This window comes from Polyodon spathula, chromosome 8 (genome assembly GCF_017654505.1).
Source record: "Polyodon spathula isolate WHYD16114869_AA chromosome 8, ASM1765450v1, whole genome shotgun sequence".
In the NCBI taxonomy this organism is placed as follows: Eukaryota; Metazoa; Chordata; class Actinopteri; order Acipenseriformes; family Polyodontidae; genus Polyodon; species Polyodon spathula.
In genome coordinates, this window is record NC_054541.1 from 31,352,069 (window position 1) to 31,366,053 (window position 13,985).

At 35.1% G+C, this 13,985-nt stretch overlaps 1 protein-coding gene across 5 annotated transcripts in view; it reads left to right on the forward strand.

Annotated features, from left to right (window-relative positions):
• The first annotated feature begins 4,934 nt into the window (after positions 1 to 4,934).
• Positions 4,935 to 13,985, forward strand: part of lrrk2 (leucine-rich repeat kinase 2) — a 43,341-nt gene continuing 34,290 nt past the window's right edge. For 4 of the 5 annotated variants that reach the window (XM_041257572.1, XM_041257571.1, XM_041257573.1 and 1 more), the window contains exons 1-3: positions 11,270 to 11,390; positions 11,587 to 11,693; positions 13,426 to 13,555. In XM_041257572.1, coding sequence (XP_041113506.1) covers positions 11,368 to 11,390; positions 11,587 to 11,693; positions 13,426 to 13,555 — 260 coding nt within the window. In that variant the 5' untranslated portion in view covers positions 11,270 to 11,367. Of the gene's footprint in view, positions 5,491 to 5,581; positions 5,668 to 6,268; positions 6,379 to 6,643; positions 6,733 to 7,019; positions 7,155 to 7,584; positions 7,720 to 8,296; positions 8,429 to 8,670; positions 8,791 to 11,108; positions 11,228 to 11,269; positions 11,391 to 11,586; positions 11,694 to 13,425; positions 13,556 to 13,985 lie in introns of those variants that run through there. The other variant, XM_041257574.1, reaches the window with a different exon arrangement.

A 13,985-nucleotide genomic window follows, 5' to 3' on the forward strand; every position in this document is an offset into this window, starting at 1 on the left:
GCAAACGAGTGTGCACTGAACAGAACGGTCAGATCAGTGCACGCAGCTCGAGCAAGGAGGAGCCTGTTTGTCACGTGGAGCTTGCACTGTCTTTCAAAACACGTGCTGTCATATGACAGCAAAAAAGCGGAAGCAAAATAAATACGCTTTTATTACGTACATTCAAGAAATGATAATACGACAACTGAACTCCCGAAAATATACATGTGGAAACCAGTTTTAATCTTGTTCGTGTTATAGATTCTGGTTCCTTTTAACCAGCAAGCCATTTGTTTTAAAACAAAACCGCTATGTCTGAACGTTTGGAATTAACATTGCCTCTTACTTTACTTTAAGCGCAGTTTTTATATATTCTTTTAGAACGTTTTGTAATACAAGTCGTATAAGTTAAAAAAATATATAAATAACTTAATACATATACATTTAAAGTCCATAAAGTTGTTCTTTAATAGTTTTACAACGATGTTCCTATTTATTTGAAAAGCAAAGTAAGGTGTGGGCTTCTCTCATACAACCTGACATACTGTAAGCTTACCTGCTGAAATATAAATGTATTTCCCTGACCTTGTAGCTCTTCAGCTTGGCATGTGGCCCGAAATACACCCATGTCAGAGTGACTGGCTTAGAGTGCAGCTGTGGCCCCCAGACAGTGAAAACTTTTTGTTTTCAAATACATTGTTTCTGCTTAATAAGCTTAATAATCAAACCAATTGAAACTGGTTCTAAAACCATTTACTTTTGTTAAAAGTGACATGCTATATAACGTTAGGTAAGTGTCACAGGACACATAATAACACACTACAATTGGAACACGTAGGCCTTTTCTGATAAACACGCTCCTTGTGTTGGACAGTGTACACACTGTTCCAGTTAAATTGCACAAGCTCTTATTGTTTCATCAGTCTTTGTTCCTTTTCACTATACAACCCGTTATTTATGCTTCCCAATTAAATGGTAAAGAAATCATTGAAACTGTCTGTAAACATTGTGTGATTTCCCTGTGTTTAATGTAAGCTCTGAATCAACACAGGGTTAATAAACTCTTAAAATTAAACTGTAAATAGCTGTTGTACATCAGCAGTTTGCAATCACCAGCCTTATCGTTCAACCTTGTGATGCTTAGGTATAGCGCTTTACTGCCTGCAAGAATTGAGCAAGAGTCATATCATTGTTCTTAAATGTAAAGTCTTGTTATCTGGGTTTCTGCTGACATTGGTAAAGTGAAGAAGAAACGCAAATATAACTTTTAATGGGCTTTGTCTCATGCTAGGGAAATAAGACCAAATTTGGTCAGGAAATTATGTAATATATATATATATATATATATATATATATATATATATATATATATATATATATATATATATATATATATATATATATACAGCTCTGGAAAAAATTAAGAGACCACTGCAAAATTATCAGTTTCTCTGGTTTTACTATTTATAGGTATGTGTTTGGGTAAAATGAACATTTTTGTTTTATTCTATAAACTACTGACAACATTTCTCCCAAATTCCAAATAAAAATATTGTCATTTAGAGCATTTATTTGCAGAAAATGACAACTGGTCAAAATAACAACAAAGATGCAGTGTTGTCAGACCTCGAATAATGCAAAGAAAATAAGTTCAGATTCATTTTTAAACAACACAATACTAATGTTTTAACTTGAAAAACCAATCCTCAGAGTTGGGGAACATTGTCAGAGCAAAAGGAAGCAAGTTTTCTTCCAGGACAACCTTGTACTTGGCTTGATTCATGCGTTACCTTCACAAAGACAAATCTGCTCGATTCCAGCCTTGCAGAAGCACCCCCAGATGAGTCAAATTTTCAGCTTTGCCCAACACCTGGTCGTCTAATGGTTAGACGGAGACCTGGAAAGGCCTACAAGCCACAGTGTCTTGCACCCACTGTGAAATGTGGTGGAGGATCGGTGATGATCTGGGGGTGCATCAGCAAGGCTAGAATCGGGCAGCTTTGGCATGAATAAAGCCAAGTACAAGGTTGTCCTGGAAGAAAACTTGCTTCCTTCTGCTCTGACAATGTTCCCCAACTCTGAGGATTGTTTTTTCCAGCAGGACAATGCTCCATGCCACACAGCCAGGTCAATCAAGGTGTGGATGGAGGACCACCAGATCAAGACCCTGTCATGGCCAGCCCAATATCCAAACCTGAACCGCATTGAAAACCTCTGGAATGTGATCAAGAGAAAGATGGACGGTCACAAGCCATCAACCAAAGCCGAGCTTCTTGAATTTTTGCACCAGGAGTGGCATAAAGTCACCCAACATCAATGTGAAAGACTGGTGGAGAGCATGTCAAGACGCATGAAAGCTGTGCTTGAAAATCAGGGTTATTCCACCAAATATTGATTTCTGAATTCTTCCTAAGTTAAAACATTAGTATTGTGTTGTTTAAAAATGAATCTGAACTTATTTTCTTTGCATTATTTGAGGTCTGACAACACTGCATCTTTGTTGTTATTTTGACCAGTTGTCATTTTCTGCAAATTAATGCTCTAAATGACAATATTTTTATTTGGAATTTGGGAGAAATGTTGTCAGTAGTTTATAGAATAAAACAAAAATATTCATTTTACCCAAACACATACCTATAAATAGTAAAACCAGAGAAACTGATAATTTTGCAGTGGTCTCTTAATTATTTCCAGAGCTGTATGTATATATATATATATAGTATATAATATATATATATAGAATTATATGCACACGCACTGTGTGTTTGTGCTGTACATCTACATTGTATGGTTTTCAATCAATATCTTTGACATAAAGTTTTCACAGAAGAGAATGCAATACTATATACATTTTATTGAGTGCCGGGATTGTTTGTATAGAAGCCTTGTGCATAACAGTTGAACATTTGACCAGTGAACATCTGTATCCTTAATCAGTCAGGATGTCTCTACATTCTACATCTAACATCTACATTGATGCCAGCTCAGACGTTACACCTTCTGAGGCCTACCGTATGCTGTATGTGTTCTTTGTTCTTGCTCCTGTTTTTAAATTGATTTTTACATAAAATCTTTCTGATTGAGTTTAAGAAGACTAATTAATTATTTGTAAGAAGAAATCGAATCTCTTGCAATACTGATACTACTAGTCATTTGGTTGGCGGACTTCAGTACGGATTACTGATGTTACATGAGGAAACACAAATCAGTGTTGTCCTGTCAGATAATGGCCTTGCCATTGACAGTCTTTGCCTGGTGTGTTTGTGTCCATCACTGAAAATACACAAATGGCAAAACAAGTGAGTGAAATATATATATATATATATATATATATATATATATATATATATATATATATAATAATATATATAATATATATATATATATAAGATAAAGAGAGGTGATCCTCTTTTACTTAATATAGGGACCTATGTCTGCTTGTGAAAGCTTGTATTGAATCTATATGTTGTCAACAAAGTAGAAGGCAAATAAAATATAAATGTAATGCATTTGTTAAAGGGTTCTTATACCTTGGTGTTATGTGCCCTCTATTGGACCTGTGGAAAATTACACTTTTCTAAAATGAATGTCGTATACATTGCCAGCACTTTTCATTTAGTTAAATAAAACCTTGGAAACTTTGTATAACGGTACCCAATCATTCTTGTGTCGTAAAAATCCTTTTTGGAGGTTGTTGAACCACTGATGCCTAGTTACAATTTTTTTTTTTTAAGGCTACATAGTTTTTCTTCTCAGCTAAAGATGTTTGTTTTTTTAAACTACTGCTTCATGCATCCCTCTTTTATACATTTAAACATGTTCTTGCATTTCACTCTTGTAATAGCCCCATTCAGAAGATCCCGCCTTTCAAACACTGATTCCGTTTTAATGGACCTCTCCTGCTAGAGCTTCCAGGGAAGGGTTCTCAAAAGACATCCAGTGTGGCTAACCTGACCTGACAGCCTACAGATGACAACCAGAAGCTTGGAAAACTTTATGAGTGGTCTTCGTGATACTTTCCTGTAATTTCAAGACTAACCATCCGTTATTCTACAAGCATTACATTGCAGTAAAATGTTAGTCTATTGCTGCTGGGTAATTAAAAATGCAGTAATAGTACAATATTGTTTGGTCCAATACACTCTTAACTATTCCTAACACCAAACTTAACCTATTAACAGTTATTATATTACAGGAAAAATCTAGAATCCCTCGCCCTCACCCTAAAGCCCAACCCTAAACTTAACCAAATACAACTGTCAGAAATAACTATGTGAATGCACTGTACTGACCGCAACTGTACTGGAGATATAATACAATATGAAGGTGTAGTGTCTGTCTACTATAATTTGAAACATACATTCCTTAATCCTTGGCATGTTCTGGTTATTTGAGCGGGATAACAAAAAAAATAATAATAAAATACCCGTTTAAAAACAGTATATACAATTGTTGCATTACATGTGTATTTATTTATTCCATTATTATATTTTGAAAACAACCAAACACTGTTTATATATGCCAAGTTCCAAGTGCAGTTATCTGCCACACTACAGCTGAATGGAGGCTCCCTGGCTGAACTGTGTGTAATTATGCCGAGCCGAGCTTTGTTTTTGTCAGGGGTTTTGTGTGTGTGTGTGTGTGTAGCAGTGTTGCCAAGTCTCACGGGGGGGAAAAAAAAAACAGGAACCACCTTTCAAAACAAGCCCAATCCAGAGGAGTGGAAGTTATACAAATTCCTTATTTTTTTTCTAATGAATTGCATATATACACTGACACCACTCAATCACCAAAACCACTCCTACCAACATTTTTAACTGTTAGTCACGTCACCTATTACAATACATAAAGAAAGAAAGAAATAAAACAAGCGTATTACAAGCGGACCTGGAAATTGTGGTGTGTAGTTCTGACTTAACTGCCGTAAAGCAAATGGATCATCATGACGCTGAGAAGTCAGTGTATGGTTTCAAATTTCCAGCTAAGAAGCAAACTCAGTTGAAAAAACAAACAAAAACATTTTGTATTCTTGGATGCATAGCAATAGAATTGTAATTAATTACAAAACAAATTCCCGTAATTCAGTTAAATAACTACAATTCTGCCTTGGGGTGAAACATATGTACCGCGATATGATATAAATTTATAACCCGCAGTACTGCACTGTCTACAACCCGAGCGTATAAAACAGTCATATGATTTTTTTTTTTTTTAATGCAGTTTAAATGAGGAAGCAATCTTCGCCCAAATCAGAACTCAACTTAAAAGCGCTTGTACAACAAGCATGATGAATATTTATTCGAAAACATATGATTTTATCAGTACTCTGGCGTTGTGAAAAAAAGCAAAAGCAAAAACAAAGCGTACTCGATATGGCCGGTAAAGAAGAGCTTGAAGAAAAACTAAAAAAACTCATCGTACGGCTTAAAAATGTCGAGGGAGGCAAACAGGTGGAGAACCTTATTCAGATACTGGAGGATATGCTGTTTTTAACGTTTGTTGATGATTGCGGTAAGTCAGTTTCCATTAGTATTGAAAACACGACATATTCATACAGTATTCGAGAACTAATAAAACAATATATATTTCTTTTCTTCAACAGCAACAGACATGTTCAAAGACAAACAAGCCCATCTGCCTTTGGTGGTAGTCCTGGAATCCTATATTAATACTGCCAGTGTACAACAGGTAGACATGCCGATATAAAGCTATAGATAAATTTCACCGTACTGTACTAGTAAACAGTCGTACACACTTATTAGTATACCAGTTTTTGCTGTTGTATTGCGTTTTTTCCAGAAGTTATTTTCTCTCATGGATTGTGGTCAGCCACACCCGTGATTGTACGGATAGATTTAACCCCATGCCTGCCAAATTTGTTTTGTTTTATCCTGCAAAACATGGCCTTCACGCCACTGAGATAGTACATTATTTCTGTCACAACTATACAAGTTCGATGGAAGTACAGTACTCTGTTTCCTCTCTCCATTACCTTTCTGTGCAAGAAGACTCCACCTAACAATGTTGTTTACTAGAATGCTCAGGTGGCATAGTAACAGGTCTGTCACCAGAAGTAAATTTTGTTTTATTGAAATATCTGAACCCAAGTGAAGCTGATGCAAAAACTCAATTTGCATTCCCTCAGTTGCTGAGATGTATTAAAGAAAAGCATGGTTATTATTATGTAAACCAACATTTCCTAATAATGATTTTCTATCTAATTGTAGTACACCAAACCTGAAATTTATTTAGTTTCTAATAGATTGAAACTGACTTTTCTTGTTTAAAGGTGGGCTGGTCATTATTCTGTAGACTGCTGGAAGTTTGTCCGTCTACTCTCAATGACATAGCTTCTCCACAGGATGTTGGAAAGGAATGGGATGTATTGGGAATACATCAGTAAGTGTATAAACAAAACAGCTGTTTAATGGCTTGTGAGGGTTACATAAACTGCAGTATATATATGTGTGTGTGTGTGTGTGTGTGTGTGTGTATATGTATATATATATATATATATATATATATATATATATATATATATATATATATGTATATGTACACCAGTATGCACTCTTGATGGTTGTCAGCTTCACTGTTGGGGGTTGAGGACTGGCATTGATGACAACACTTGCTCTCATTAACTGTGTTTTATTTTCATTAATAGACAGATTCTCAAAATGCTGGTTTTGCACAGTGGACATGTTAAGCTGATGATGATTGGACTCAGAGCTTTATCACATCTTCTGCAGTCAGGTTTGGTTTGGGTTTTCTCTGATACAGCATCATTTGAGTACATTTATTTTTGCGTGTGTTTTAAATACAGTAATTTGGTTGTTCAATAAAGCTATTGTAAACACAGGTATAACCAATATATTATCAAAATGAGGATTGTATTGTTTAGAACTCTATTGATCTTCGCAAGCATATTGAACTGCTTTGATTGGTTTAACATGACATTACACAGTGCACGTGCATTTGTGTTAAGGTTATGTGGAATAATGAACTGTTTGTTGACTTCTTTAATTCTCATTCTTTTACAGATGCAATTTTATTATTAATCTTGGATGAAGAAGTTGATGTTTTCTATTTGATTGTCAATGCAATGACTGTCTGCATTTCAAACGAAGAAATCCAGATCAATGGATGTAAATCTTTACAACTGCTTCTGGAGAAAGGTAAGTTTAAAAATGAGAGAAATATTTCAGCGTTTGAAAGACATAAGTTTCACAACCTATCAGAGACTCCCCATCATGATATAAAAAGTGGATATTTATACAAGGCCCTCCACGATAATCAATGTAACTATTTAAATCCACAGTGTTGTTATGGCTTTGTTTTTACACTATATTGTAACTGCCTTGTTAAATAAACAAATGGACTCATTTATAACCATCCCTCTTTGGTTTTCAACTACCTTTTTGTAGGGTAACAGTTGATTTGATTACATTGACATATCTTAATGTTGCACGATGTCAGCCCATTAATTCATTGAAATATACATTTGGAGTGTTAAAGAGGTTGTATTTGTGTAATTTGTTATTTCTTTAGAAACAAATGTAATATGATACCCATAGTTAATACAAAATATTTAATTATTTATTACAGTTGCTGATGTGCACTTAGCTGAATTTGTGGAAAGTGGAGATCACATGGCAATTTTGAATTCCATAAAGCAATTCCAAGACAGCGAGGACACTGTACTTCATGCACTGAGGGCCTTACTTCCTTTGGCTGGTCCAGGTAAGGCACAAACAGACACATCTGTCAAGACAATGTAATCCCTTTTTTTCCAGCTTTTACTGATGATGTTAACAGTGGGTGTTAGAGAAATGCGCGGTTTTGGCAGATGCACTCGCTGGCTGCAGTTCTGAAGTTTAGGCAGCTTATGGAAGATACTGGTATACCTTTCAATCTGATATACCATTCAACTTGCATTGTAATACTAAGCACCTGTTTAACTATGCCCATATGCCTTTTTAACTAGGGGTCACTTCTGTAGATAACATATCTTTATATAGATTGTGACAAGCCACACTTGTGATTGTTGGCAGGGATAGCTTTAACTCCGTCCCTGCAAAACTTTTTTTTTTTTATACTGCAAAACCTGCTATTTGAAAGTAAGGTTAAACATGGCTTTCACTTCGTTATAAAGCAATTTAATGTAAGGCCAGATGTTTTAGAAAAACTGCAGGGGTAACAGACACCTTGACTCACTGGATAGAAAAAGTGCAATGAACACCTTTCAAATACAGACTGTTAAATATTCTGACACGGTTACCAAATTAAATTAAGCACTTGTACTGTACTTGTTTTTCAGCTAGCAATGTGGAAGTTCTCATGTCAGGAAATGAAAGATGTTACAGTTTGATAATGATTGTAATGGAAACTTTCCCCAATAACGAAGAACTACAGGAAATTGGCTGCTGTTTGTTTCAAAAATTTACGTCAGGTATGTTTGCAAAACACACTTTCGTTTTGTACCATTATTTAATCAACTGTGGTAGACTGTTGCTAATCAGGATTGCTCTAGTCTGAATTGACCTAAAATCAGAAAACAAATCTAGTCGTAATTTGCATTAGTGAGAGTTCTCTTGTATTTGACTACAACTGCTTTTACAGTTAATATTGGATTTTAGAGAACAATTTATTATTTAAAATGATATCAATATTTTGTTCTTACTTTTTTTCCAGAAAGTTTCTATAACATTCTTGTATTAAATGGGGTACATAAAGTCATTATCAAGGCATCTATGATGTACCTAAAGAATGCAAACCTGCAAGCTTCGTCTCTAACTTGCTTAGCATGTCTTAGTAAGTAAACCTGTTTTTCAATATTATTTTGGTGGCTGCGTTGTTTAGGGGGAATCCCATTTACTGGTGAAGTTAATTGATTAGTTTTGTTATACAATTTTTACATAATTACTATAACATCATACATATTGTAAAAACAACAATATAGATTGTATTCTAATATGAGTTTTTGTCTGTATTGATAATCTTTTATCTGTTCCAGTTTGTTATAATTAGAGTCGGTATCCTTTATTTCATTCATAATTTCAAAATGCTGTGTCAGAATTTCAAGGTAAAACTGCAAGAAATGAGGTCCCTGGTAAAATTATGGCCGCGTGGTGTGCAGGGTGAGTTGTACAGTCAGGGTAGCGCAGGCTCGTGTCCTGGCTCTGCAAAGTCGCCAGTCTTTGTAGGGATTCCAGTGGGAGCGTGGCATTGGTGCAAGTTAGGAAGGCAAAACCTACTTCTCCCGCTACAACAAACCCTAGAGGCCGACACCTGGTAAGCTTAAATGGACACCTGCAGGGCTGGCCTTTGTCCTCTAGAGGCCAGTAGCTCTCTGACATCTCGAGAGACTGTAGACGACAGTTCAAGGACTTACGTTATCTATAGTTGAACCGAACCAACTTTGGAAGTCGAGACTCGACACACCCCTTAACGACGCCCCTCCCTTATATTAATTGTAAGTTTTAACCCCCATTTTATTAACCCGTGTCTTAATAATAATAATAATAATAATAATAATAAAACAAGTACACAAAGTCAGATGATTAAAATAAGAAACAATAGTATCTGAGTACTGTAAATTATCTTGTTCTGTAGTGGTTTATTATTAAGTGGGTAATTTGTTATATCATCCCAATGTATTGTAATACACAAATGTGCAAGGTGAAATATTTTTTAGCAATTAGAAATGATGATAATTTATTTTCACTTGGATGCATCAACTGTTATTACGAAGGATACAGACTAATTACATGCCACGTCATAAAATGGGTAGTTATACTCTATACAAAATACAGAATTGTCTTACCGAATGATACTGTTGATAAAAAAAACAAAAAACAAATACAGTCTTGGCTCATAACATGGTAAGGCTTCAGGGGACCTTGCATCATATGTCATATAAACAACTGCATTATTTTAACTTATAAAATGGCTTGGAGAAATTAAGTGCTCTGACTGGCTTAGTAAGATCACATGACCATAAGAATTGTATTACCGCACGGTTATGGCATCATAGACCAACTTACTTACCTGATTTATTAATATTACTACACCTTAATAGTAACAATTATCTAAACTGTGTTTCTGTAGGTAAAATTATTAACATACAACTGAAACAGCATTTAAATCACCCAACAATGTTTTTTCATCTCTGTCACACTAAGAATTACAGAATAATTGGCAAATATACTGTATTTAGTCAGATAACAGAACAAAAAACTCTGAGGTAAGCAGTCAGTCACACTTTATTCAAAAGCCATCTGAGAAATTACCATGCAAGTCTCACTCAGCATTTAGTGTGTGTGTGTGTGTGTGTGTGTGTGTGTGTGTGTGTGTGTGTGTGTGTGTGTGTGTGTGTGTGTGTGTGTGTGTATATATATGTATATATATATATATATATATATATATATATTATATATATATATATATATATATATACATACACACATAGACACACACACACACTGACATGGAAACTGACACGGAAGCCGTTTTGTCAACATATCATCTAATGCTGGTTTACAATCTAGGGACATTATGCCAGTTACCAGCCATCGGTGTGAAAACAGCCTCTGAAATTACTGGTCAACTTTTCTCGAAGACCGTAAAATCTGAATAGGATAGTTTCCTACTTAAAAAAACACTTGGAAGCTCCTCCCTCGATGTCAAGTACCAATGGGTTAGCTGTTTTTACTATAGATGGGAATGTTCAACGTAATGTTTATGGCAAATAAAGTACAAATATATGTATTCAGGGACTATTTTTTTTCCCTCAATGGAAAGATACATAATACATTTCAAATTGTTTCCTAAAAAATCTAGTTTGTGTAATTATTAAACAAAAAAGCCATTTTATAAGGGAACTAACCCATTTCAAGTTTTTTTTTGCAGAATGCCTTGTGATCTATGCGATACTTTGTTCTTCTCTTTTTTTCATTCTGTAATGCATTGTTGTACTGTACAACTGTACTAACTGTAACCTAAATTTGTTTGCTACATATCATTTTTTTTTTTAAATAGTCAGTTTTTACAATTAAATTTAACAATGCACTCTATATGAATCAAACCACAAAAGCAGAACTAATAAAAAAAAAATACATGTTCTACTCTAGCCAAAACAATCATTTTGAACAAGGATCTTTATGAATGGAAGGTGGAGGATGAAGAGAAGTGCTTGGTGGATGCTTGTTGCAGAGCACTGGAGTTCCACAGAGCAAGCAAAGAAGTCCAGGCGAGTTGTGTTTGGTGGTGTAAATAAATACTGCTTTTCCACTGAAGAGTTTGGATCTAATGTGCATCTCCCTTTAAAATCAGGAGGCAGCTTGCTGGGCACTGAATAGTCTTCTTGTTTATGAAAGAAAACTTAATGAAATGTTTGGTGATGAAGATGGCAGGTATGTGGTGTTATGTATATTGTAAAATACAAACATTATAGAGTACAGGTGGGAGAAGAAAACATGTACCCTCCTTATCTGATTCAGATTCCACCACAGCCTTATCAGGGTGAGTAAAATGAAGATCACTTTTCATACAGTATTGCAAACAGTTGTGCAAATTATTATGATGTTGTTGCTTGTATATTTGTTTTAGGTACCCAGTGCATAGACAGGTGATGGCCGCTATGCTTTTGCATTCGTCTTCAAAAGGAGTGTTCCAAGCGGCAGCGAATGCGTTGTCAACTTTAGCTGATCAAAACGGTGAGTTGCATTTTAAACATTAAAAAAAATAAATAAATCAGCAATTGTTTGTGTAGTATTGGCAGCATAACTTTTTTCAAAGTCTGTTTGTTCTTTACATTATATTTTAAAGAGATTTAAATGAGTGCTAGAAAAAATGAAAAATATAAATCAATTTGGAATGTGCAGATATCTGAAAGACAACGCTTTAGATGGAAAATTGCTGCTGCTTCTTCCTGGAACTGAATCGCTTCATGTGTTGTTGTTCAAACTCAATGCAATCAAATCATGTGACCTGGAAAGGTACCAGGAAGCAGCATTTTTTCTGTAACTATTTGCATTTCCAGAACTTAAAAACACTCTAAAAAAAACATTAGCATGATACATAGCTGTAAATGTCATATATATATGTGTGTGTGTGTGTGTGTGTGTGTGTGTGTGTGTGTGTGTGTGTGTGTATATATATATATATATATATATATATATATATATATATATATATATATATATATATATATATATATACACACACATACAGTTCCTTGCAAAAGTATTCATACCCCTGACCAATTCTGTCATATTACTGAATTACAAATGGTACACTGAAATTTTGTTCTGTTCGATTTTTTTTTAAAAATTTTTTAAACACTGAAACTCAGAATCAATTATTGTAAGGTGACATTGGTTTTATGTTGGGAAATATGCAATAACAACTTTAAGTCTTGCGGGGTAACTATGTACCAGCTTTGCACACAGTGTCGGAGTGATTGTGACCAATTCTTCTTGGCATGATGCTGCCACCACGATACTTCACTGTAGGGATGGTGTGTCTCGAGGCATGGGCAGTGTTAGGTTTGCATCACACATAGCTCTTTGAGTTTTGGCCAAAAAGCTCTATCTTGGTCTCATCTGACCACAAAACCTTTTCCCATATCGCAGCTGGGTCACTCATGCTTTCTGGCAAACTCCAGACGTGCTTTCAGATGGTACTTGTTGATCCTTCAACAGTGGGGTTTTTATCCAGAAAATGTGACAGCAACTTTTAATGGTTCACAGGTGGAGGCCAATGGTAAGGTAATTGTGTCCTCGTTAGGACAATTTCTTTCATCGGTGCAAACTGGGAGCTTCCACAGCACAGGGGTTGAATACTTATGCAGGCAAGATATTTTAGTTTTTTATTTTTCTTAAAAATATTTCCGAACATAAAACCAATGGCATCTTACAGTAATTGATTCTGAGTTTCAGTGTTTAAAAATAAAATATCAAACAGAACGCAATTTCAATGTACCATTTGTAATTCAGTAATATGAGAGAATTGATCAGGGGTCTGAATACTTTTGTAAGCCACTGTATATGTGTGTGTGTGTGTGTGTGTGTGTGTGTGTGTATATATATATATATATATATATATATATATACACACACACACACACACACACACATTCCCTTTATCATTTATGTTTGCAATCATTCTGTGTGGTTCCGTGTTTTCTTGCTTCAATATTGAATTATTATATTTTTCTATACATCTCTCTTTGCCTGATTTGGAGCTTGCATTGAACAGCCTTCCTTATTCCATGTAAGTTAACTCTGCCATCCCCACCTAATTCGCATATAAAAACAGAGTTGAAAGGTCATATTGTCATATGATTCGAATGGAATGAGAAAGGCTATTCAGTGCATCTACACCTATAAAACATTAACAAAAATGATCTGGGTAGTTTGATAACTGTTAACTTGTTGTATTCTACAGTTAAAATAAGAGCACTGCTCCTGTCAAATGGGATACACATTAACATCATAGAGCTGATGAAGAAACACTCAGCCTCTCCTGATGTTGCTGAAAGTGCATGCAGGCTGCTTTACAAACTTTTCCAGGGAAGGTAAGGATTGTGCTTAGCTTATTTACTGATAGATGTTTACCAGTAGGATTCGTATGGTGATTGTAGAATCTACGCTTGAGATTCGCTTATTAAATTTATCTGCAAGCAAAGAAAAAATTAGGATCAAGCAATATTTTTCTGTAGGGTACCATATTATTAAATATTTCCATGGTAACACCAGTTCAGTTTTAGCAGCTAGCCTGCAGGAGAACCTGTGCAATCATTCAAGCCCCAAAACAAATCCTTTCATACAGTTTTTTAAAGGACAACTCCTAACTAGTTAAACGGGTGTAATATTTTAAGAAGTGAGTTCTTGGTCAAGAAAATGGAGTAATGGTTGGAGCTTGCATGTATGAAAACCATACAGATAGGCTCACTAATTGCAGTGCTTCGGAAACAGTCCTGGAGTCCAGTTAACATTTGGTAACAG